General features: G+C 48.7%; 1 protein-coding gene across 3 annotated transcripts in view; it reads right to left on the reverse strand.

Annotated features, from left to right (window-relative positions):
* TASOR (transcription activation suppressor) overlaps positions 1 to 26055 on the reverse strand; it is a 1979545-nt gene that overhangs the window by 1287306 nt on the left and 666184 nt on the right. For all 3 annotated transcript variants that reach the window (XM_069643664.1, XM_069643665.1, XM_069643666.1), the window contains exon 11: positions 18072 to 18175. In XM_069643664.1, coding sequence (XP_069499765.1) covers positions 18072 to 18175 — 104 coding nt within the window. The remainder of the gene's footprint in view (positions 1 to 18071; positions 18176 to 26055) is intronic.

Here is a 26055-nt window from a genome sequence, read left to right on the forward strand (position 1 = left end):
GTTTTAAAGACGATCCTTTCCTTGATTGGGAGCCAGTGGGCTGTTTTCCTGGCCTCAGAAATGTGTTCTCTTTTGGCAATGCCTTGGGCTGCCCAGAGAGCATTGTTTTGTATGACTTGTAGTCTCTCTAGGTTTTTATTGGAGGTTCCTAGAAAGAGTACATTGCAATAGTCAAGCCTAGAGCCGGTGATGGATTTGGCTATGTTGGTGCAGTTCTTTTTGGAGAGAAAGGATCTGACTGCATTGATAAGTTTAGCATGATATGCAGCTGCAGAGGCTATTGCATTGACTTGTCTGTCCATGGATAGGCGGGTTTCGACAGAATCTGAGACATGAATATTGATGGTGTCGATGATGAAGTGGCGAAATTGTGAGTCTAGGTTTTTGAGCAGGTCGAGGGAACCTACCAGGAGGAGTTCAGTCTTGTCGGAGTTGAGGCATAGTCTGTTGTCTGCCATCCAGGCTTGGATGATGTTGTAGAGGTTGTTGAGGGTCAGGGAGTCAGGTGTCATAGTTGCCAGTGAGGGTGAGGAGGATCTGTGTCTCCTCTGCGTAGTTGGTGTCGGAGATGCTCATAGCGTCGAGTATGAGGAAGAGGGGTCGTGTGAACATGTTGTAGAGGGTGGGGGAGAGCAAGAGCCTTGGCGCACACCGCAGAGTATGATGGTTGGTGAGGCGGAGGCTAGGTCGGAGAATACTTGCATGGTTCTGTCTTGTAAGAAGGAGGTGATCCATGCTGTGGCCTCTGGGGAATATTTGGCAGTGGAGGAAAGATGGTGGCATAGGACGTCATGATCTACGAGGTCGAAGGCCGCGGATAAGTCAAGGAGTAGGAGACGTGCAGTCCTGTGTCTGGGGCGGAAACCAGATTGGCAGAGTCCAAGGAGTTTGTTTTCTTCAATGAAGTGCTGGACCTGCAGGTAGGATGCTTTGTCGAGTATTTTGAGGAGGAATGGGACAGTGGTGATGGGTCTGTAGTGGAGGTGGGGACGAGTTTTTATTTTTTATTTTTCAGTGCAGTCTTTGATAATGGATGCCGGGCATGCATCCCCTTTGCAGTTTGAGGGTTTGATGTTCCTCATTATGTTGATGATGTCTTTTTCCTGAATGGGTTTGAAGGAGAAAGGTTGGGGGGGGGGGGTGGTGTGACAGGGATATGTTTATTGGGAAGGGCTTGTTTGGTGGCTAGTATTTTGTTTTTGAGGAGACTTAACTTGGTTTGCAGGGCCTTTTGTATGTCATCACACCATGTTTTGTCTTTGGTGAAATTCTGGGGGGCGGGAGTGGGTGTCTCAAGTTCCCTTAAAATGGCGAAGATTTCTTTTGTGCTAGATTGACCTTCCGAGATTCTGGATTCAAAAGATTTGGCCTTTGCTTGGGTGATTGCCTTTTTGTATTTGATGGATAGAGCTTTAAAGATCATCTTATCCTTGTCCGTGTGGGACGTTTGCCACAGGGTGAGTGCCGCCTTTTTCTCATTGCGGAGAGTAAGGAGGTCCTGGGTGAACCATGAGTTGGAGTGGGTAGTGAGTTTAGATTTCCGGGGTTTGAGAGGGGCAATGGAGTTGCTAGCTGCTTTGATGGCAGCATCATAGGATGTAGCAAGTGTTTCTGGGTCTGAGGAGAAAGGTGGTCTGAAGGCTGTGCCTTGGAGGAAGGGCAGTAGCCTTTCCTTTGTGAGCTGGCGGGAGCTTCTGGTGAGGCAGGGTGGGAGGGGCTGGGGTGCGGTTGGGTAGCGGGGGCGCTTTGGTGAGGATGCTAAATGTGATGATGTGGTGGTCAGACCATGGGGTGGGAGTGTTACCGGTGATGGTGAGTGGGCAGTTATGCTGCGCGATCCAATCCAGGGTTCTGCCCTGGGAAGATGGTGTTCTTGTAGCCCAGAGCCTTGAGGGCTGAGTCAAGGGATTTGGCTGCTAGGTCCTTACTATCCAGAAGACCCAGGTTGACATCCCCAAGGAGGATGGCTTTAGACACTTTTTTGAGGTTGTCAGAGAGGAGGTGAATGAGAGAGGTTTGAAAGTCTCCTGTTGGGCCTGGAGGGCGGTAGACAGTGTGCACAGTAATGGGTGCAGTGAGGAGAGAGGGTTAATTTGACTTAGAGGTAGTCGCTGTTGTTGTGCAGGGATTTCTCTACCTTTCTGATAGAGAGGCAGTCTCTGACAACAATTGCTACACCTCCACCTTTAGAGGGGCGATCTTGCCTAGTGATGGAGTATCCAGGAGGTAAGGCGAGGGAGAGCGCAGGACCGGAGGCCTCATGTAACCACGTTTCTGAGATCATGAGCAAGTCGAGGTCATGGGTGGATAGGAGGTCGTGGATGTCTAGAGCATGAGCACTGATGGACCTGGCGGTAATCATGGCACATTTCAGATGGGGTTCAGAAGCGTCTGGGGGGGTGCACACTAGGGGGCTCATTTTCAGTGGTGGTGGGCACATGTGAAATAGCATTTGGCATAGTAGTAATCAAAATAGTGGTAGAAGAATTGCACATCACAGATTTTACACTGGGGGGCTCATTTTCAGTGGTGGTGGGCACATGAGAAATAGCATTTGGCATAGTAGCATTCAGAATAGTGGTAGAAGAATTGCACATCACAGATTTTACACTGGGGGGCTCATTTTCAGTGGTGGTGGGCACATGAGAAATAGCATCTGGCATAGTAGCATTCAAAATAGTGGTAGAAGAATTGCACATCACAGATTTTACACTGGGAGGCTCATTTTCAGTGGTGGTGGGCACATGAGAAATAGCATTTGGCATAGAAGCATTCAAAGTAGTGGTAGAAGAATTGCACATAACAGATTTTACACTGGCGGGGTCCATTTTCGGTGGTGGTGGGCAGCTGTGGGGTCATGCTCAGTATGGAGGCAGTACATTTGTAAGTGGGGTCAAATACTTCAGTGGCCGCTATATTGGCGGTCCTTGTGATGGCTGTGGGCGGAGGAGTCTGGCCCTGTAGGCAGATAGAGCGGGTTGCGCAGTACGTGAACATAGCCTGGTATTATGGGTGCTCGTGGGCATGGGCTGTGATCTGACCGTGGCTTGCATTGTACGGGCACGTAGTCTGAAGCGCCTTGCGGTAGAGCATGGATTAGCAGGTAGATTGCAATGGTTGTGCGTCTTACCTTCCTGGAGTGGCATAGCTTTGGGGTAGACGTTAAATGAGATTGCACATAGAGGTGTATCAGAGGTTTCATAGCCCTCATATATGGATGTTAGGGATCTAAAAAAATCCTTTTTAGGTAAACCTTTTCCTGGCTTTTTTGTGGTAAAGGCATCGAAGAATGTGCAATCGGCGGCAATGTTTTACGTATCAGCGTCAATGGCGTTGATGGCTTGACTTTGGGCTTGTGCTTTGACAGACTTGACCCTCGACTCGATGGCTTCTTCGACGATGTCTCGTTTCGTCGAGTACTCAAAGATTTGAGTAGTCTTAGGCTCATAGCCCAGGTCCATGGCGATCAGGGTTTTGCTTTGGCCTCATGCTTGTCACCGACTGCAGCATGGCCACTTTTCTTGTGGTTCAGGGAGGACGGGGCCTGATCATCGAAAATGTTGCACATCTTCTTCTTAAAGAGTTCCTACTCCTCTTTGGAGGAAGATTTAGTCGGGCAGACAACGCTCCTTTCTGAGGAACATGAGGAAGAAGGTGATTTTTCGATGACGAGTTTCCTCGAGTGGGACTTTTTTTTAAAATCTTTTTTGTGATGAGAGAAATCTCTTGACTCGTGGGATGACTCAAATTTAGATGGAGTGGACGGGAATTTGGGGACAATCCTACCCATCAACAGTTTAGCTTTGCGCTCTTTCAAGGCCTTACCAGTCATCGACTAACATGATCAACAGTCGTCGGTTACATGCTCGACGCCCAGGCACCAGATACTTTTCCTATGCAATGTCCGTGATGGACATTTTGGCGCTGCATTTAGGCACTTTTTGATGTCTGTTCTTGAAAGTGTTCGTAGCTGAAGACAAGGCCAATTTCAATACATTTGACGAAAACAGAGGCGTGCGTCGAAGCAATTGCATTCGCGAAAAAAACGGAACTGAAGCAAATGGACACTACGCATGGTATATGGGATGCATTACTCACCGTAATCGTATTTCTGATGCTTGTATCTGCTTAGATTCACATGCTGTGCATAGGCCGACATCTAGTGGAAGCAGCAGAGTATTACAGTTTGTTTTTCGAAACTCGAAAAGGGGCATCGAACCAGGGCGTGCCAGTAAAACTATCCCTAGTGTGACGTCCCCTGTACCCATGATCCCTCGCGCATGTAGGACCCTCAGATTGTATTTCTTCTGACATGAGGTAGCATGAGGAGTAGCGTGAGTACGGAGTATCCAAGAAGATAGATAAGACTACAAGCATCCATGCACCTTCTCTCAGAGGGGAGGAAGGGTGGACGCATGTGAATCTAAGCAGATACAAGCAAGAAATACGATTATGGTGAGTAATGAATCCCTTCTGAGGCTTGTGGAATCTGCTTCAATCACATGCAGTGCATAGATTAGCAAGCAGTGTTAGAAGGTGGTGGGGATGTCAAAAGGGTCATGAGCGAACAAATGTCTTCGAACCGCTTGTCCCACTGGAGTATGTCTTGGAATGAGCGTCAATGCAGTAGTTCTGAGTAAAGGTGTGAATAGAGCTCCTTGTAGCTGCTTTGCAAATGCTGTCAAGTGGTACATTTGCAATGAACGCCAGAGTGGCTCCAGTACCTCTTGTAGAGTGGGCCCTTGGGATAAAAGGCAGTGTTTTATCTGAAAGGTAATAGCACAGTTGGATACATCTGACTATCCACCTAGAGATGGTATTCTTCGTGATGCGATCTCCTTCTCTGACTGGAGCTATGGAGACGAACAGCCGATCTGTCTTTCTTAGCGGTTTGGTCTTGTCTACGTAGTAGAGGACCGCTCTCCTCACATCTAGCGTGCAGAGTTTCACCTAAGCAGAGCTCTTGGGTTCTTGGAAGAAGGCCGATGGCTCAATAGACTAACATGGAATTTGGAAATTAACTTAGGTGAGAACCTAGGGTGAGTGCGTAAAACCAGTTTATCCTTATGAATAGTAAAGCAAGGATCCTGCACTGACAGAGCTTGAATTTCACTGACCCTTCTTATGGAGATGATGGCTACTAAGAAGGCAGTTTTATAAGTCAGGTGTTTGAAACTAGATTTGTGTATGGGCTCAAAGGGAGGTCCCATGAGCTTAGCAAGTACCACATTAGGGTCCAAACCTGGTGGTGGGTTGGAAATTGGAGGGTAGAGTCTCTTTACCACTTCCATAAATGCTTTGACGACTGACACTTTCCACCATGACACCTTGTTATGGGAAAGTGGTGTAGGCTGATAAAGCTGCCAGGTGCACTTTAAGTGAGTTAAACACTATCCCTGCATCCAGTAGGTGGAGCATATTGGTGACAACTTTAGGAGTACAATCAACGGGGTTGATTTGGTTATTCTGGCACCAAATTACAAATCGTTTACATTTGTCATAGTAACAGTGCCTCGTGTTAGGTTTTCTTTGCTCTTTCAAGATATCCAAACATCTCTTCAGGAGCCATGCTGACAAGTTCACCGAGTTGGGCTGATGATGCACCGTTAGACCCTCGTGCTGGGAGAGTAGGTTGTACCGGCACGGGAGTTTGATGGGGGTCGCACACCCACGCCGCCAGTTGGCGTAGGTTTGGATACCATGTTTGTCTCGCCCACATAGGAGCAACCAGGATGAGCTTCATCGGTTCCCTGTGGATCTTGTTCACCACTTTCCTCATCAGAGTGGTTGGTGGAAAAGCGTAGGCACATATTCCTGATCAATTCATCCATAGGGCGTTCCCCTTGGAGCCTGACTATGGGAACCTGGATGCGAAGTCTGGGTATTGCCTGTTTTCTCTTGTGGCAAATAGGTTATAGTGGAGAAACCCCACTGAGAGAAGAGGTCTCCTTTGACCTCTTCGTGTAGTTGCCACTCGTGTTCCTCTGGGAGGGGATCTCTGCTCAGAGTATCTGCTAGTGAGTTGAGTTCCCCTGGAATATGTTGGGATGACAGGTAAATCTTCTGTTTGAATGCCCATTTCCACATTTTCTGGGCAAGCTTGGACAGATTGGGAGAACGAGTGCCCCCTTGTTTGTTTAAGTAAAAGATTGCAGTTGTGCTGTCTGTTAGGATCTGCACTGACAGATTGTATAGGAGGGGTTTGAATGCCCGAAGCGCTCTGAAGACTGCCAGAAGTTCTAGCAGACTGATGTGGTTCTGAGCCACTGTGTGAGACCAGAGACCCTGAGCTGTATGGTGAAGGTAGTGGGCTCCCCACCCGGCTAGGGAGGCATCTGTTGTGACAACGGCCTGTATCCCTGGATCGTAGAAGGGTTTCCCCTTCGTAAGATTCTCTCTTGTCCACCAGCGAAGACTCTGTACTAGTGTTGGTGAAACGACCACTAGATAGTCCCACTGACCACTAGCTTGAGACCACTGTTCCGCCAACCATTCCTGCATGGGTCGCAGGCACGCGTGGGAACCAGGTAAATGCAAGATGCCATCATGCCTAGCAAAGGCATAGCTTTGCGCAACCCTTATTTGACGACCGGCCTGATATTGAGGAATTTGCAGCAACAAGTTTCGAATTCTTTCCTCTGATGGAAAGGCCAAACCCTCTTGGGTATTTATGACAGCTTCAAGGAACTGTTTTGAGGTGCTTGGCACCAGGCTTGATTTTTTCTCGTTGATTGAGAAGCACAATTGGAAGAGGAGGTCAATTGTTGTTTGGATGTTTAGTCTGCAAATTAGGGGGGTCTCGTAATGAGCCAGTCGTCCAAGTAAGGGTGCACTCGGATTGCCTCCCTGCATAGGTACGCCGCCACCACCGCCAGGACCTTGGGAAATACCCTTGGAGCCAAGGCTATTCCGAAGGGCAGCACCCTGAATTGGTAGTGCTGGTTGTCTAACTTGAACGCACAAATCTTCTGTGCGCTGGGAACATTGAAATATGAAAATGGGCATCTTTCATATCCAATGTTGCCATGTAATCCCCCTTTTTGAGTAGGGGGGATTACCTCTTGTTGTTTAGTCATGCAGAATTGTTTTGGCTTGACATACATGTATGCAGGGTGCAAATCTAATACTGGGCGCATTATCAGATTTTTTTTGGCACAAGGAAGTAGGTTGAATAAATACCCCTGTTTACCTGGCTGACCGGGACGACTTCTATGGCGTCCTTTGCTAGCAGAATGGCGATCTCCTCGAGGAGGATCTTCTGATGTTCCAGCGAGTGTACCTTCTATCGCGGAGGATGGTCGTGGGGGCACCCTAGCAACTCTATGCAGTATCCTCCAGACACTGTGGACAGCACCTATCTGTCCACAGTGATCCCCTCCCATGCTTGGGTGAAGGTGGAAATGCGCCTCCCTACTGGGGAAGCGGAACGTCACCGTTTGTTGGGTAGCGTACCACCTCTGGTGGGGCTGCCTCTACCCCAAGTGCGGCCCCTGCGCTGCCTTCTGGGCTAGCCCTGTGAGGATTGGGATTGCTTGTTGCCCCAGGAGGTTCCCTGATTCTGGTAATAGTTTGAACCCCTTTGGGAACTTTGGCCCCGAAAACAGTGAAAATTGTTGTTTCCTCTCTGTCCAGACGGTTTATTAGTGAGTTGGCCAAGAGATTTTAGGGTCTCATACTCATCCTTAGCCGTCTTTAAACCTTCCTCCACTGCCTTGACCAATAGTACGTTCGGTTCCATAGGCATATCTATCAGGGTGGCTTGGATTTGAGGTTTGAACCCCGACTGTCTTAGCCAAGCGTGACGCTTTATAACAGTGCTTTCAGCGATTAACCTTCCAGCATTAACTGCTGCATCAAAGTTTGTCTTTAGTATGCATCCTGATACAGACCATCCATCTGCTGCCGGGTGAGTCAAGGGTTCAGGTGCGGAGGATACCAAAGCGGACACCTCCTCCCACTAATGGCAATTGTAGCTTGCCAAAAAAGTGGCACTGTTGGCAATTCGTGCCTGATAGGCGGAGGTAGAGGCAACCTTTCCACCCAGAGCGTATAGTCTTTTACTTTCCCTATCAGGAGGGGCTTCCGAAGAAGCACGCGGTGTACCTGCCCTCTTTCTGGTGGTTGTTACGACCAGGGAATCTGGTTTTAATTGGCCCATAATGTACAGGGGATCGGAGGGTGCGTCACGGAACAATTTCTTGACTCGCGGATTAACCCTCCGAGTGAGATTCGGGGTTACCAGCGAGGGATCAATCCTACGCTGGATGGATTTTAACAGAGGGATAGCCTGAGTAATGGCTCTCTTGTCTCCTAGGATCTCTTCAGCGAAATCCATGTCCTCTTGGACATCCTGCTTGTCAATATAAAAATGGGCAGCTGCCTTAGCCAGTACCTCATTGAGGAGTGGTTGGTTATCTACAGGTGAGTCATGCACTGGGGGGCCTTTAGTAATGGGGGAGTCAAGATTGTAAGCTTCCTCCTCCTCCTCCTCCTCCTCCTCCTCCTCCTCCTCCTCCTCCTCCTCCTCCTCCTCCTCCTCCTCCTCCTACTTCCTCCTCATCCTCCTCCTCCTCCTCCTCCTCCTACTTCCTCCTCATCCTCCTCCTCTTCCTCCTCCTCCTCTTCCTCCTCCTCCTCCTCCTCATCCTCCTCATCATAATAAGAGACTCCTGTCTGGTCATCCCCCAATTGAGGTTCTGTTTCATCACAATATGAATCAGGGTGGTAAGGTTCAACCACAAAGGAGTCTGTGACCAAGTCCTGAGCCGGGCGTCATAGCAGAGTTTCTTAGCAGGGGGCTGAGAGGACTTAGCTATTGCCTTAGACCCCGAAGGGGCAGAGGTAGCAGGGTATTGGAGTAACTATGAAAGTAATTGGGGTCCTTTTCATAGAGGTCCGTCATGAATGACATCCATCTCATGACCCTATCAATGTCAGCCGAGTTCCATTCTTTAGAGCTAGAAATAACAACATGTTCTGGTTCCTCATCAGTGCCCATATTGTGAGCAGTGGGAGGAATGAGCTTACTTTTAGTGGTAGGATCTGAGACCTTGGACTTCCCTATTGACTTAGGCTCCTTCTGCTTTTCCTTATGAACATGGTGTTCTGAAGATGACTTATGTTGTTTATCCCCCTTCCCATGACTAGAGGAATGTTTTCCAGTTTTTTTAGGGGCCTGCGAGGGATTTGACGCCTAGCGTCGAGATTCGGAGGTGGTATTCGAGGAAGGACGTTGAATCTCGGGTGTAGACGCTACGCGTCTTGGCTGTGGAGGGTAGAGGGCGGAATCGTCATCCGACGATCGGGCCTCAGGGACTATTGATAGTGCGACACCTTTATCAACCGAAGACTGTTGGCCTTTGTCATGAGTTGAACAGGAATGCCCAGAGGACACAGATTTGTTGGACAGCTCTCTTGGTGTCTTCCGTTGCCAATCGCTCGACAGGTGTCGAGTCACGGCCGGGGCTGAAGTGCTTAGTGGAGGTAGTATGTGTAGTGCTTTTGCCGCCGGGTGTTGTCCCCACAACGTGGCCGATGACCAGTACTTCGGGGTCGGGGCCTGCACGTGGGTGTCCGAAGTCACCCCTGTGTCCTGACCGTCCAATTCGGCGGCATTGCTGCCATCGCCGATTGTCCCCTTCACTTCCATGGCCTCTAGCTGCCTGGCGTAATGGGCCCAGCATTTAGTTGAGCGGTCCTTAAGGGTTTTCGGCTTGAAGAGCTTGCAAGCTCGACATGTAGCCTCGGGATGGTCTTGTGGGAGACACACATTGCACGTATTGTGCTTGTCCACTCAGGGACACTTCTCGTTACACTTTTGGCAGAATTTGAATGGAGTACTCTCTATATGTTACAAAATGGCAGCGGGCAGGGACATGTACGAAAAGGTGGGAAAGAAGCCTGTATGTCCATCCCCCACTCTCCCTACTGTACAGGGCTGAGGCCAGAGGCCTTCCAAGGCCCGAGTCAGTCGTGGCAGTTCTCGACGGCTGGCTTCCTCGATCTTCACTGGCGTTGATCTTCGGCATACGGTGGAAGTGAAAGGGGAAGTATTTAACGGTAATTGGTAACTATAAACGGCTAAGAGCCAAGGGAACTCTGCAACATGCGTCTGACTAGTATGGCGAAAAAAAACAATCTGAGGGTCCTACACGCGTGAGGGATCATTGGTAGAGGGGACGTCACACTAAGGATAGTATTACTGGCACGCCCTGGTTCGACGCCCCTTTTCAAGTTTCGAAAAACAAACTAATACTCTGCAACTTCCACTAGATGCCGGCCTATGCACAGCATGTGATCTAAGCAGATTCCACACGCCTCAAATATATATATACACACTCGACGGTGATGTCAGCCGAGATGGTATCTCTCGAGGGACATCGAGTTGACTGTCTCGACACACAGCACCCTTTGCCGGGAGATTTCTTTTCCGAAGCAGCCGAAGCTAGAAACAAAAATGTCATAAAATGAGGAATACGTGGGAGGACACAATCCATTCGAAGGTTAGAATCTAGATTAGCAAGCAAGTCTTCACGGTTGTTCAGGAGAGCAGTTCCTGTGCTGCTGGCTGCTCTGAAGCCAGACTGGTGGTCATGGAGACAACCAACAGATTCAGTATGTAGATTAAGCTGGGAAATGGCCAGCTTTCCCAAGAGTTTGCCCAGGAAAGAGTGATGGAGTTCGGGCGATAGTATGGCGGAGAGTAGGGATCGGCAGAGGGTTTCTTAAGGAGGGGCTGCACAAGGGAGTGCTTAAGGGTAGAGGGGAAGGTTCCAGTGGCAAAAGAGTGATTGCAGAAATCGACCACGGCTGGAGCAAGGGTGTCAATGTGTCTCATAATGGTTCTGGAGGAGCAGGGGTGCACCTGTTTTGACGAGACTTTCAGAGATCAGACTTGTCTCGAGACATCGTCGGGAGTGAACAGGGAGAAGAAGGAGAAAGGAAGAGAATATACGGTCAGAGAGAGGTCAGGAATGGTAGAGGAAGAGGAGGTAGAGGAAGAGAAGAGATGACAGGATGTCCTGAGCTTTAGTGGTGAAATGAGATGCCAGAGGGGTGCAAAGGGCCTGGGAGGGAACAGCAGGATTGGCCAGCTCCTTGCAGATTTTGAACATTTCAGCTGAGTTGTTAGAGGCTACCGGGATGCAGGCTTGGTTGTAGGCTCTCTTCTTAGAAAGGACAGAGTGTTTATTGCTTTTGGAGCAGGCGGGAGGCCAGTTTGTCAGAGTATGAGCCTGATGCTCTCCACTTCCTCTCAGCAGCCCTACATTTGCGCTTAAGGGTGGCGAGGTCGAATCATACCAAGAGTTGCAGTTGGATGCAGGTTTCAAACGGATCTTCATGACAGTGTCAAGGACATCCAGAGTGTTAGAGGTTGAGAGATGAAGGTTGGAAAGGGCTGCGTCAGAGTGTGAGTCAGCCAGAGGTGTAAGTTTGTAAGGTCCTGTGATCTTGACCTCTTTGACAAGGGAGTATGGTCTATGGGTCTGCCGATTCTGGTAGAGACACGACTGCGGACCAAGGTCCAGTCAGAGGCTATGACCCTCCTCCAGCCAAGTCACCAACCAGGGGTGACAGTTCTTACAAGTCTTTGAAGAAAAAGACTCCCAGATAGAGCAAAGGTCCATATCGTGGGCCGGGTGCAGACAATATGAACATTTGTCATGGTGGTCCTCCACACAGACATTGAGGCAACACTTGTTCCAGGCCTTGAAAAAACTATTTTTCGCGTCCGTCATCACGTTGGATGAGGAAGGCCTCAAACTTGTGAAGAGGACTTCACACAGTCCAGAAGTTTCAGTTGATGGTCAGGATGTTCACCGGCAACAGGTCCCTATAGCCGGTAGTCACTATAGTGACGGATATTGAAATAACTATTGAAAAATGTCTCACAAATAGGACAAAAACCTCCATATTTCGAGGAGCCATAGAACAAGAACCCCCAACACGTAAACATGCAGTAATAATCCGAAGACTGCCACCAGAGGTGGAGCCAAGGAGGACTAATATAATTGGCTGGGGCAGTATGACCCAAATGACAGAAAAAGGCAAGTGACAAGCAGCTTTAAGTTTAAAATTAAACTGCTTTACTATAACAGAGGATTCCCAGCCTGACGATGGGGAATATTCATGAGTACGGAGATCCATAAAAGATCCAATGATGGAGAAATATAACTTCAGTGCAACCCTTTGTATTTCTTGTCCCGAAAGAGGAAGGGTTCTTTAGGGAATCAATTCTGTTAAATTGTGAGTACCAGATTTATAAAAAGAACTTTATAAAATAGAGGAAAGTTGTGCACGCCTGATTTGGGGTGGGTGGAACGTTAACCCTGAATTAGCTGTCACCCAATCAAAACATCTTACACCTTTGTTTCCCCTAATCTCCCTTCCTCTTTTTAGGGAATATGTCAAAGAATTCCATGAAGGATTTAATTTTTCCCCATATAAAAGTTGAATCTTTCCTCTGTTCAAGGGTTTCCCCCTGTGGAGTAGACTGATGTGGGTCTAGAAGAATATTTTCTTCCTCTTCAAGATCTTACCCTGTCGATCGGGTGCTCTCATTTTTTCACATGGTAGAAGACAGTGCACCTTTACCCTCTGTAGATGATGTTACCCTACTCTCTGTTTGGGGTGCGTTTTCGGGCGTTTAGGCATTGAAGAGTCTCTCTTTGTTGGGGTGCATTGATCTTTTTTGGTGCAGACGTCGAATGTTTAGATGCAGCCATGTGTTTGTGTGTGTCCCTGCCCTGTACCGTCAGCTTCTTGGATTTTGTGTGCCAAGGTGGAGTGTGTTTGAGACGTGTCTTGAGCCGAGGTTTCATTTCAGCATGGAAGTCAGATGAATATTTGTTTTACTTTGGGTTTTGGGTCACAGCCTTCTGGATGCCAGGGGTTGTCTCTATAGCACGATCTGGAGTCGTCCCCTACAGAGCTGGGGGCCGGCTGCGAGGAAACAGTTTGGATTTCCTACTTTCTTGCTCTTTGCTGTTGCTCTCAAAACAGATGCCCGCTTCTTTGGCCTTGAGATCTTTCACGGTAGCGGCAGATATGCCCAATCTCTTTCCAGCCTGCATAACTTAGGCTGCCCACCTTTTTGTTTGACGCTCCTTCAGTGTTTTCACTCTAAAAAGCCTGCAGCCTTTGCACAGAGTGGTCATGTTCCGTCAGAAGGCAGCTATTACACACTCTGTGTATGTCCTTCAAGAGAGATGTGTTTGTTAGGGAGAATTTCATTTAATGGCAAATAACCCTCACATGTGAGACCCCCGGCACTTTTGCTGGACTTGTGGATTTTTTTTCTTTGTTCCCGAATTAGTGGGGACATTTTCACTCACTCACCCCTTTTACTATAACTATGGGAGTCATTTTTGTGTCTCTGCATCCCTCATACTTTCCTCCATCCTTTTAGGCATCTGTAATGTACTTTTGAAGCACACAACACTTTCTGTGCAGTGTAGCTGGGAAGCCCATTTGGCTTCCCTTTTTATTTTCTCTTATTTTCATTGTGCAAACTAATGTTCCCAAGGATAAGGGGATACTTTGTATCCTCAACTTGTTTTTGTGAGATCAGCACACACCACCTTATGTAGAGTGCTGAGGGGTTACCTGTATCCCCTTTCTCACTGCTCTTGTTACTTTCTGTTACAGCCTTTTAGCCTTCTTGTAAGAACACATGATCCCACAGGTAGAGGGATATATTTTATCCCATCTACATTTGATAATGTAATATCAGCACACATCACCTTATGGGGAGTGCTGAGGGGTTACCTGTATCCCCTTTCTCACTGCTCTTGTTACTTTCTGTTACAGCCTTTTAGCCTTCTTGTAAGAACACATGATCCCACAGGTAGAGGGATACATTTTATCCCATCTACATTTGATATTGTAATATCAGCACACATCACCTTATGGGGAGTGCTGAGGGGTTACACTGTATCCCCTTTCTCACTGCTCCTGTAACATTTGTTACAGGGACAAGCATGCATGAATGAATGGCTGGTGGCAGTGGACGTGTTCTGCCGACTTGTGTCATTTTTACCTGCAGGCTGTGTTCACAGCCATGGAATGCACAGAAGGGTCACAACTGACCCAAAATAGTGACTGTTTTCTTTTTTCGCAATGTCTGGTGTGCTTGTCCTTTCTTGGTCCTTCTGCCGTGCTGGGTGGGAGAGATCCTGGTTTGACTTCTGTCCTCAGCAGGCATTTTTTGTGAAGCCCGCCGAGACTCTGCAGTACTTTGGTCTTCTGGCATGCCTGCCTGGAATCAATTCCAACTGGGAGGCTGGCTGTCCTTCAAGGACAGCCACCGCCCAAAGTTTGAAAGTAGCCCAAGTGCTGATTGGCTGGGTTCCTGGATAAATGATTGGATCCTGAGGCTGAAGAAAAGTCGACCACTGGAACTGAATCAGATGAAGAAGAGAAGACTACGCCTGTAGCTACTTGGAGCGACCAGAGATGCCTGCTGAGTGATCGCTGCTGTACAGACCCTTTCCTCCATGTGACGACAAAGGAGCTCAGAAGAGGATGTCTCCTTCCATTGAACAGGTGGAACCAATCAGTTGTGCATTTCGAGCCATCCTACAACGAGCTGTGACCTTCCTGGTCTGAAAACCGCTAATAACCTGGGACCTCGAGCCGGAGTGCTGTGAATCATCTCCCCAAGAACGCATCTCCCTGTAACTTTGGTGGACTCCTCCTAGACTTCCAGAGGCAAGATGCCACTTCTTGAAGTCCCCTTACCAGAGTGCTGGACTGAGAAAGTGAGGCAAATCGATCTGACGACAACCATTCTTCATCTGCTGTCCTGGAAAAGGCACCAAAATCACAGAGCCGCGAGAAGCAGCAAAGAATTCTTTGCAGGGAACCTTTACATTCGACTGCTGCTGCAAAATTCCTTTGTGTCTTTACTTTCGTCTGAAGACCAAAAATTCGGTGACCGGGTACTGTAACTGCTGCATTGTGAGAGCGTCCGCCTGCATCATCTTCACTGCGGACAAAACCATATGTAATACTTCGTTACCAACCACTAGATGGCCACCTATGAAAAGCATGTGAATCTAAGCAGATCCACACGCTCCAGAAGCATGATTACATTGACCATTTAAAAAAATAATAATAATAATGTAGGCCACAAAATACATATAGCTCTAAAATAACTTTCTTTGCATGTTTAGATCCATTTTCCGAAAAGATTAATCTGATTCAGGAGTTACTGCTTGTTAAGAGACCCTCTAACGATTAGTATTTCCCTGCCAGGAACTTTCAGTAAAAGACCAAACTACATAAACAGAAGTCTTCTCCATTAGCACAGTTTTCAGTTGTACTTTTATAAGAAATCTTTACAAAACGCATAGATAATGTCAAGTGAAGCTTTACTCAATGATTTACTTCTGCATGGCATGCAGTTGGAACCTTAGAATGGCTACCAAGGGCGAAGCTTAGAACCTGCCCTCCTCGTTAGTAAAAGGGAAAATGAACAACAATTCGGTGGATAGGCTAAGCAATTTGATTAGATCTCTAGTTTTAACTGCTGTTGAATGAATACTGAGAATTCTCAGCCTAATTGAAGAGAGCATTCGAAGCATGTGAATCTACAAATCCTAGAGCAAGATGAACATCAAGAATAAACTAATATTCTGATACCAAAGTTGATACAAAAGAAGTGCAGAGGGACCTAGCACTCCCCATAGTCAAATTTTAATAGCCTCTACAGAATATAAAGCATTTTAGTGGATGTTAGGGAGAATTCTCATTCTATGGCTAATTTCCCTTACCTATAGAGTCCCCAGCAGCTATGCTGGATTTGAAGGGTTTGTTTCTTTTTACCTGATAAGAGTGAGACTATTTTTCCCACTCTTAGGCATTCTTGCTATGTGTATTCTAGGCTCTTTTTGTGTTTAATGTCTATGGGATTTTCTCACCCCCATAGGAACCATCTTTATTCTCATGTGTTACACAGCACCCTCAGTGCAGCGACCCCCAAACAGACTCCATACCCTGGGACGGACTACTGTCTCCCAGGGCATGTTAAGTCCCAATTGACTTTACTAGTCAAATTCTGTGAACTTATCCAGTACAACCCATCTTACTATGGGAGGTACTGGAAAGGGTGAATAGTTTTTCCCTTAGGTTCATTTTCGAGGGGGTACCGTAAAGTACCTCTCTAAAGTTTCTGGCTGGTGGCAGTGGTTACTACCATAAATATTCAACCGCAAATAATTTCCTATGGGATTTTCCCAGTGTTTCAGGCTACCACTTTTTCAGACAGCCTCTAACATACCGCCGGTTTATTTTAATATTAACTTTACTCTGGTAGGTTTTATTTGCCAGAAATTTAATATAACTTCTTTCTCGTGTCTTTCTCTAAACTCCTAACCCAGGTCGTGGATCCTTTGTTCGTCCTTTTCCTTCTGCCAAGAAGCCCACCTTTCGGCGCCACTGAGTCTGGGGTGGGTCCATTGTGTGGAAGTAGGACCCCTGGACAGGGTTGCCTTTGCAACCCATGTCGTACTTTATCCTGATAGGCTGGAGGGTCTCCCGCCAAGATGACCACTCCACTGTGTGAGTAACAACTAGGCTGTATGAATGGGGATCTTTCTGCATAAAAGCAGGGTCCTGAGGACTGGAAGAGCAAGACGTCGCCACTGGAACTAAGAAGCCGAAGAGGAGAGAAGCCAAAGACATCTGCAATGACTGAACCACCGGTGAAGCCCTTCTGCAGCGTCTCACCACTTTACTCCACACGATGAGAGAAGATCTTCATCTGAAAGAGCCTTCTTCCCTTGAGCTGGTGGGGCCAACCAGTTTGCCATTCGCCTTCCCGGACCTGCCTTGGTCGCATCGCCAGTACCCTGTACTCAATGGCCGGATAGCCAGGCACCAGTCCACCCGGACCGCGATTTAAACAAGCGTACCTTTTATTCATCGGGCAGCACCGCAGCTGGTTTCATCCCTGGGTAGTGCAGTAACTCGCCCTTCATCCACGACGAGAGCTTCTCTTCCTCTGCTGGATCACCCGAACTGCAGGAACTACCAGGAACAACCGCCACCGCAGGAGCCACTTCTTCATTTAAAGGTACATTGTTCCGCCAGGCCACCCTTTCTTTGCGGTAGCACTAAAGGTGTTTTAAATCCTTTACCTACCTGTTTGGTTGGCCGCCCCTCTCTCTTAACATTGTCTTTTCAACGTCTGCATCCACCTTTTCAGATTCGTTAACCAAAGACTTGACTGCAGCTACAAGAACATTTTGCTCCTGGGCCCTTGCCCTGTACCACTGATTCTGGCACAGGCCTACTGACTCTGGCTACATTTGTTAGATCTGCCTTCTTTAGATTGATTCTCATCTAGAACTGTGTGGTGCACCTATTTCTTACAACTGCCCTTTTCTTCCCGTTTCTAAACCTTGTGAAATGCCATTTTGCTCAGTTTTCATTTAAGTATTGCCTATACTGATGCACTGTCTTGCTTAAACTGGTTCACAAACTTATGGGAAGTGTTGCTAGGGTGTGTAAGAAGGTATTTCTGAAGAACTTGTGTTTTCCCTCCCTTGTGAGAAATTGTTAGAGCATCCCTTGTGTGTGGTTTTCACTGTGCCGTTTTGCTCAGTTTTCACTCTGGTTCACTTGGTCTACAATTTAACTTGGGAGTGTGTATATTTTTCCTTTGACTTAATTTAACTTCCTTGATGACTGTGATACATGTGTTTTATTAGAAGTGTATAAAATAAATACATATCTACTTTTTAATACAAAGCTTTGGTCAGTGTTTCCTTGTCCCATAGTACTGTAGGCCTAATGTGTAAACCCTGAATACTGATCATCTCCGTCTTGAGATAAGTCTGACTGCTCAGCCACAGCTACCAACTAAATCTTTGTGGTACAGACTGATACCAAAGGGGATTTATTGCTCTCACCTGTAGTCTTAATCTTCTGTAGTGGTCCCTAAGGGAACTGCACAGGATTCTGCCTATCAGTGGACTAATAACTGAACAAATAATCTAAGCTCAAACATAAGCCCCCCAGGGGCTAGAGTCAGTGAAAAGAAAAAACACAAACATTGTTTTCTTACTTACTATTTTATCCTTTTCTAGCTTTTGTAATATACTCTCCAAGTTACTTCCAGTCCGTGACTTTTCAACAACTTCATAAAGGCTACAATACATTCCACCTTTCAAAACTGTAAAGAAGGAAGAAAAACGGTGCAAATCTGTTTACCAATGAATACATAGATAGATATTTATTTACGCAGAAGTGTAGCATTATTCAGTGGTTAGATGTAAATAAAATGCTGCTAATTATTGCACTCATTCTGAGGTCCATTAACATTGCGCGTCAATTGCATGTTATTTCTGTTTTGCATAAGTCACAAGGACAACTTAGCACCACGCCAGCAGGGGTATTTCTGAATTAAACATGTGTAAGTGACATGTCGTAAAAAACAAATCCAGACCAAAAAAAAAAAAAAGTCAGATAATGAATTCCCGACTGGTATCTTGCTTCTTAAATCCTTATATATTTGATATTGTAGAACTGTCACTAATTGTTAAAGTAATTCTGTGACCTTTTATTAAATTGTATTTTGAAAATATTTTCCCCATCAATGCAGACATTGGGGGTCATTACGACCCAGGCGTTGTTGACGCCGGTACCTTACAGATTCCGCCATGGTGAATGGCGGAATTGCCGCCCCATTCCAAGGTTGGCAGGGCGGTAATTCCCCATTCACCATTGGCCCTTCCCCATTCCCATTTTTGCCCCATAGGGCTCAATGGAAATAGGGAAGGCGGTAATTACAGTACCGCAATTTGCGGTACCGTAATTACCACCAGGGTCCCTTTTCGGGTCCAGTTCTTAAAAGGCTAGTAAAACCAGTCGTTAAGGGAGGACCCGCAAAGGGACCTCGGAATTGGGCGGTAAGTGATTACCGGCACCAGTCCCCTTACCGGTACTGGTAATCCCTTACCGCCGGGTCGTAATGAGGCCCATTGTTTTACACCTAACCTAGATTTTTCAAGAGTGCGGGATTGCAGCCAACCAGAGTAGATGTGAGGCCGCAGAGCTCCTCGTCTGGAACACACAAAATCCCGCTGCAATCCTTACCCCTGGCAATCCTGGAGATTTTTCCGTGACCAAGGGAGGGGGCGCTGAGCGACTGCAGGCCCAGTTTTGGCCTCGTAGGTGAGTGACTTTGGGGCGAGTGGGAGCTTCCAACGTAAACAATCGGAGTGGTCACCATCGTGGGGCTTGGCTCCAGCGGTTTCCTCAAGGTACAGAAGCCTGCCCACCTGCCGCTATAGAGCGGAGCAGCAAGGACCAGACTCGCGCATGGCGACCCAGGTGAGGCAACAGTGACAATCGTGTGACTTGTTACAAGCAGGGGCACAGACAGCGGCCCGGACAGAGTGGTGGTGAGGGGACGATTAACTTGGATGGCTAACGACGGTAGGTGAACCAAGCAGGGCCATCTCATCATACAGACCGGAACGTGATCAGTCTGGGCCCTGCTTTTTATGAATGGCTGGAGGAACCACATTCTAGGTGGTATATCTGAGGCAATCTGTCAGTATCTTTCCAGTTGCTTGCTATCCCGGCTATTGATGCACATGTGCCCCAGAGCAATTGCCTTCTGCCCTGTTCCACCGTGATTTCCCCCCCCAAATGGATTAGTAATCATTCTGAAGGGGGTTGGGGGGAGGGGGATTCTTGAATGATACCAAATCTTCTGTCATTTAATCATGGATCTCTACCCACTCCCTGCTCCTGCCTCACCAGGACGTGATGGTGTTTTTATTTTTTTCAATTACATTTTTATTGGCATTTCCATACTCAAAACAAAACATGGAACAAAGAACCCCAACTCCCCCCCCCCTTCCTCACCCCTCCCCAACCCAAGGTTCGAGAGTAGTCCAGTGCTGCAGCGCTTAACCAGTAGAGCAATTCCCACCCACCTCCCCCCTTCGTAAAACCTTATAGGATGGACTGACCAAAATAGATATGCCCCTTTAAGAGTCTGCTTCGCCTGGGGCGTATATTATTATGCCCAAGAGTCATGCTCTGAGGGCACCATCGCTGCCTTGGACCATCCACCAGATATGCCAGTAGGAATGCCCAGTCCGACCTGAATCTTAGATGCTCTCCTTGAATGGAGTACTTGAGCCAGTCAAGTGCCAACAAGTTCCATATCTTTGCCACCCATTCATGGTCCTGTGGCGGGTCCTTTTCTTTCCATCTGCGAGCTAGTACCATTGCCGCAGCCATCATCTTGCCGCCAAGAACCCCCCCCACCACCCCAGGCATAGCACTGTAAAACCTTTATTACCCCCTTGATCAAGGCCCAGGACTTGGTTGAGCGTGTCACAGATCCCGGCCCAGTAATTCTCAATTTTCATCAGACACTCCCACCATATATGCTCCCAAGTGCCCACTGCGCCACATTCTCTCCAACAACGGGGGGAGGCCCGGGGGTACATTCTGTGAAGTTTGGAGGGGGTCAAGTTCCACTGGGTGAGCAGCTCCAGCCCATCTCCCTTATTTGAAGGGATCTTGTTAGCTTTAGTATCTGCTTCCATAGCCAACACCAGTCGTTATCCTCAACTGCAGACCCAGTAGCTAATTCCCAATTCTTCATTTAGGACTGCAGTGGAGGATCCTCTCCTGCCTTCATATGCCTATATAGGTCTGATCAGTTGCTTGTCCCCCGATTCCCTACTGAGATACCTTTCAAAGGGGGTTAGTTGTCGGGTCGCAGCTTGCTTTAGGGTGGGGTAGCTGAGCCAATGCCTAAGTTGGCAGTAACAGAACCTTTCGCTTTCACCCAGAGTGAAGTCAGTCTTATACTGCTCAAAGTGCTTTACCTGCCCCTCCCACCTCCCAGAACATATCCCGTAACATTCTACATACCCCCTGATGCCAAGCTTTAAAAGCAGTAGTATTGTATCCCGGGGTGAACTGCGGCTTAGTGAATAGGGGTTTGTAGGGGGATGGGCGAGCCGTTAAGTGGGCCTGCTGCACCGCCTCGTCCCAGGTATGGGCCACCAGGGCTAGGATTGCACTACTGTACATCCGAATCGGCCTGTCCTGTTTCGGCTTCCACAGGACCCCTTTGAGATCCTCCCCCAGGATGCCCTGTCCATTGGCCTCCATACTTTTTCCCCCGGTCGTCTTTTTGCCAATCCCGGAGCACCTTCAGCTGAACCGCCCTATAGTACACCCTGAAGTCGGGTAGCCCCATGATCCCCCGCTCTGTGGGGGTTCTCATCACCTTGGCCGCTATCCTTGGGGGGGCTTATTGGCCCAGACGAACCTGCTAGTAATTTTGTTCAGAGACCTGAAAAAGGCTGGGAGAACGTGCACCGGCAGGGCAGCGAAGCAGTACAAGAGCTTTGTGAGTATGGTCATTTTTAGGGTATTGATTCGTTCTAGCCAGGAAACCGCTAGGGGGCCCCAGTCTATCATCCTGCTCTTTAGTTTCTCCAGTAGGGGCGGACAGTTCGCATGATACAATTGGTCCACCCTTGTAGACAGTTCTATTCTCAAATAGGTGATAGAGTGCTCCACCCATCTATAGGGGGAAGTGGCCTTCAAGGAGCGGACTAATGGCATCAGGACTGTGAGGTTGAGAATTTCAGCTTTGGAGGCATTTATCTTCAGACCCACCACACTACCAAAGTGGGCTAGTTCAGCTTCTACTGCAGGTATGGCCGTACTCAGGCTGGTCAGGGAAAGTATCATATTGTCAGCGAAAGCTGCGATTTTATGCGATTCCCCTGCAAAGGGGAGTCCTGTTATGAGCTGGTTGGATCGTACCGCTTCGAGGAACGGTTCCAAGTGGAGGGCGTACAGTATCGGGGAGATTGGGCACCCCCGTTTAGTGCCCCTCTCGACATACACCGGGTCTGACAGTTGCCCATTCACAGCTAACCTGAGGGTTGGTTTTCTATAATTGGCTCTTTTCCTGTCCATGAATTTGGGGCCAAAGAGGAATCCCCACTCCACCTGATCAAACGCCTTCTCTGTGTCAATTGCCACCAGGAGAGCGGGAATTCCTCTCTTGTGAGCCTTCTCTATCAAGTGGGCCAGCCTCCCGACGCTGATCTGCCTGCCTCTGACAAATCCCGATTGATCTGGGTGGACCAGTTTAGGGACAAAATGGTCTAATCTCTTTGCTAGGATTTTGGCGTGTATTTTAGAGTCTACATTGATTAAAGCTATGGGACAGTAGGAGGTGCACTCGGTTGGGTCCTTGCCCTTTTTGTGAATGAGGACAACTTTTGCATCCTCCATAGTTCTCGTAATTGCGCTGTCCCGTCCTATTTTGTTGAAGAGCGCGGTTAGGATAGGGGGTAAGTATTTCCTTATGCAGTTTATAGAATTCCATCACATAGCCGTCCGGGTCAGGCGCTTTAAGGATAGGCAGAGCTCTAATTGCGTCCCTAACCTCATCCTCTTTGATGGCACTTTCCAGTGTTTCCATCTCTTCTTGCGTTATGCTGGCTAAGTTAACCCTATCTAAGTAATTTAGTTGGGAAGCCTGCGCCGGAGTATCAGATGTTTACAGGGCGGAGTAGAATCAGGTGAATTCCCTTGAGATGTCCTCACTTTTGGTGCTGGTGGCCCCTCCCCCCACCTTGATTTTTATTATTGTTTTCTCTTTCTGCTCCTTTCTGAGCATTCTCAAAAGCAGCCGGTCGGCCTGGTTAGCTTTAATGTAAAATTTCTGCCTGAGATATAATAAACTCAGTTCAGCAGCTTGAGTCTGGATCAGGTCCAGCTGGCCCCGCACTGCCCTATACTTCTTTTTGGTAGCCTGGGTCTGATGTATCTCCCTTTTAGCAATTATCCCCCTAAGTGCTTCCTCTAGCCGCACCTCTATTGTCAGTTCCCTGTCCCTTCTCGCTTTAATCGCTATTATTGCTCATCTCAGGGTGGCCTTAAAGGCTTCCCACCTAACTTGGAGTGACATGTCCCCTGCGGAGTTCTCGGCAAAGAAGCATTCTATTTCCTCCTCGATCTCTCGGGCCAATACTTGATCTTTAAATAGGGAGATCGGGTAGCGCCATTTCCACAGTCCTGAGGGTCTGCGCTTCGCTTTCAGGGATTATAGTCAAGGGGGCATGGTCAGACAGTGTTGTGGTGCCCATAGAGATATCTAGAGTCTCGAATGGGACTTGTGAGCATGTGAATAAAAGGAATACCCCCCTCCCCCCGCTTCTTCCCGTATCTCTCGCAATGCATCAACTAGGGCCAGGTTGCTGATTTTCTCCTTCAGGTCGTGTGATGGTTTCCCGCCCCTCCTGCCATTCTGTCTTTCGCTGGGTCCCATGGAATCTTGAAATAGCCAGTAAGAATGATAGGGGACTTGGCAAACTTCTCAAGCTTTCCCAACGTACTTTGGAGAAAGATATCATGTGCTGTATTTGGGGCATATATCGTTGCCACCGTGAGAGGGCGTTTGTTGCCCTCCAGAGATACCGCCAAAAACATCCCTTGGTCGTCTGTCACTTTCCCAGTGATTTGTAGCTCCAGCCCGTCTCCAAGGGCCAGTAGGACCCCTGCTTTCTTTTCAAATTCAGTCGCTTGTAATGACCTGGAGTAGCACCAAATCTTGACCCTTCCCCGATCAGCTGTTCGAATATGGGTCTCTTGGAGGGTGAGGATGGCCGGCCGTTCGCGCCTAATGAAACGCTCTACTTTCTTGCGTTTAATCTGAATTTAGGCTGTTTACATTGAGGGAGAAGACCATCAATACTCGTTGGCTAGGCATAGTGATTCAAGTGAAAATAACATAGCTCCCGAGGAACCCTGCTTAGTATCGAGCCCTCTTCCCTTGGTCTCCCCTTTTCTGGTTGCCATGTAGAACCCTTTTGCATTGCTTCTGGTCCACTGGCTCTCCCAAACCCCCCACCCACCCTGCCTTCACTCTGGCAGTGTGGGACGACTGGGCTCAGCCCCCCTTGAATCAGAACCTCGAGTCGTCCCAACAAATACCCCCCAACTGTTCCAACGCGGGACCTTCCAATCCCATTCTAAGACGTGAGCCCTCCCCCGCCAGCCCCTTGCGGGCGTTGCTGATAGACTTGAGCTTGCTAATCAATTTTTCCTACTTCTATGGCCTCCCCAGGCATCCTTTTCCTGCTCCGTCAGCCAAGCCCTCTGCGGCACCTCGCTCCCCGTGAAGGGCCATTCATTTTTGCGATTCCTGTCCGTTCCTTGGAGACGGACCTTTCAGGAGTGGTTGGTTGTCGTTTTTCCTCGACTTCTTAGAGCGGGCCGTGGACCATTCCCACTCTCTACCGGCGGCTCTCTGGGATGGAGGCGAGTAGATGGTGGCGGAGCGTCCTCTTCCACCCCCAACAAGGCGAGACCCTGTACACATGTAGTAATCTTCTGAGGTTTCCCTCACCATTCAGAGGCTAGGCCAAAGGGATGTAGCCAACTATAGCGAATGCCTTGGGCTCTTAAGTGGGAGAGTACCAGTCCCATTCTTCGTCATTTGTTTAATATTGCTTGCGCCAGATCCTGATACAGCGCTATCTGCGCCCCATTATACGTGAGTCGGCTAGCCTTCCGTGCTGCTGAGAGGGTTCGCTCCTTCACTGTGTAGCTGTGCATTGCCACAAGGACATCTCTCGGTATAGCGCCTGGCTCTGCTCGTTTGGGACCCCCTCTGTGTATCCTATCGAAGACAATGTCCTCCATCCCAGGCGCCTCCAGGAGGTCCGCAAAAATGCCCTTCACAGTTTGGGGGAGGTCTTGGTCCTGGGTATTCTCTGGAAGGGCCTTAATACGAATGTTCGAGCGCCTAGATCTGTTTCCTAAATCTTCCACCTGGAGCTCCAGGTTATGCTTGGCTGCCGCCATTGTGTCCAGGAGAGAGTCCGTCTTCCTTGCGTCCTCGGCTATGTCCTGAATCGCCCTCTCATTTGTGTCCACCCTTTCCACTATCTTGCTGATGTCCCTTTTGATCTCCTGGAGGCCCTCTGCCAGGTCCTCCCCGGGGGTGTCCATTTGCGTGTGACCAGCTGTGGTAATCTTTTCAACTATATCGGCCAGAAGGAGCTTCAGTGCTGCTTGAGTGGCGGTTTGTTCTGGAGCCTCCAGGTCTGCCGGGGGATCCCCTGTAGGCCACTCATTAGGGCATGTTGCCTGGGTGCCCTCTGTGTCCTTGGCCCATATCTTGGTCAGAGCATTCTCCTGCAGTCTCCTCAGGGGTCTTTAGAGGGATAGAGTGTCCGCGGCTTTGTTCTTGGACATGGTGCCGGCGACTCAGGGTGCTGTGCTCAGTGTTTGGTCTTCCAGGTTCCCCTAGCAGTGGGGCTCCCCCCAGGGGAGAGGCCGCAGGCCCGACGAGCCTCCGCCGAAGGAGGCACCCTCTCTACAGTGCGCAGCACTGGGGGAGTATGGATGGGTACCAATATGGGGGGGGTCACTTTGTGGGTGCTGATGGTCGGGATAGTCCTCTGAGCGCTGCTGCACTCCAACACAGTCTGAAATCTCTGCTGTAGGTGGGACCTCCACGAGCACCCATGAGAGGGTGAAACCGGGCCCCGGCGTAGTGGTGATCTGCCCTGGATGCCGTGGGGCAGAGAAGATGCGAGTCACCGTGGAGTGCCCAAAAAAGGAGGGGGGTGGGTGTATTCCTTCCACTTTAGGTGAATGGCCGTAGAATCTCCTGTGCAGAACAAGGGCACCCACGGAAGAGGGGGGGATCTCAGAGAGGGTGGGGATACCGTTTCCCCTCTGCACCTCCCCCTTCTATAGTGCTCACTGTAGTTCAGTTCACCGGGCGCCTGATAGATCCAGCCCCAGGAGAGGGTAATCAGTGGGGGGGGGGTGCACAGTATCCGATGTGAGGCACTTCTGGGAGGTGGGTCCTGTGGGGATAAGCCAAGGGAACGGGGCTTCCGCTCTCCCCCCACCAGGGGCGCATGTTGTACCTTAGAGAGGGTCCTTTGGGGCGCGGTGTGTTCTCTGCTCCTCCGTTGGGTTCCGCACCGCGCTGCTTCACCCAGCTCACACGGCCTCCCACTGCCGGGCCCAGTGCTGACCTCAGTAGAC

The sequence above is a fragment of the Ambystoma mexicanum genome, chromosome 2p (assembly GCF_040938575.1).
Source record: "Ambystoma mexicanum isolate Mex_15411 chromosome 2p, UKY_AmexF1_1, whole genome shotgun sequence".
Lineage (NCBI taxonomy): Eukaryota > Metazoa > Chordata > Amphibia > Caudata > Ambystomatidae > Ambystoma > Ambystoma mexicanum.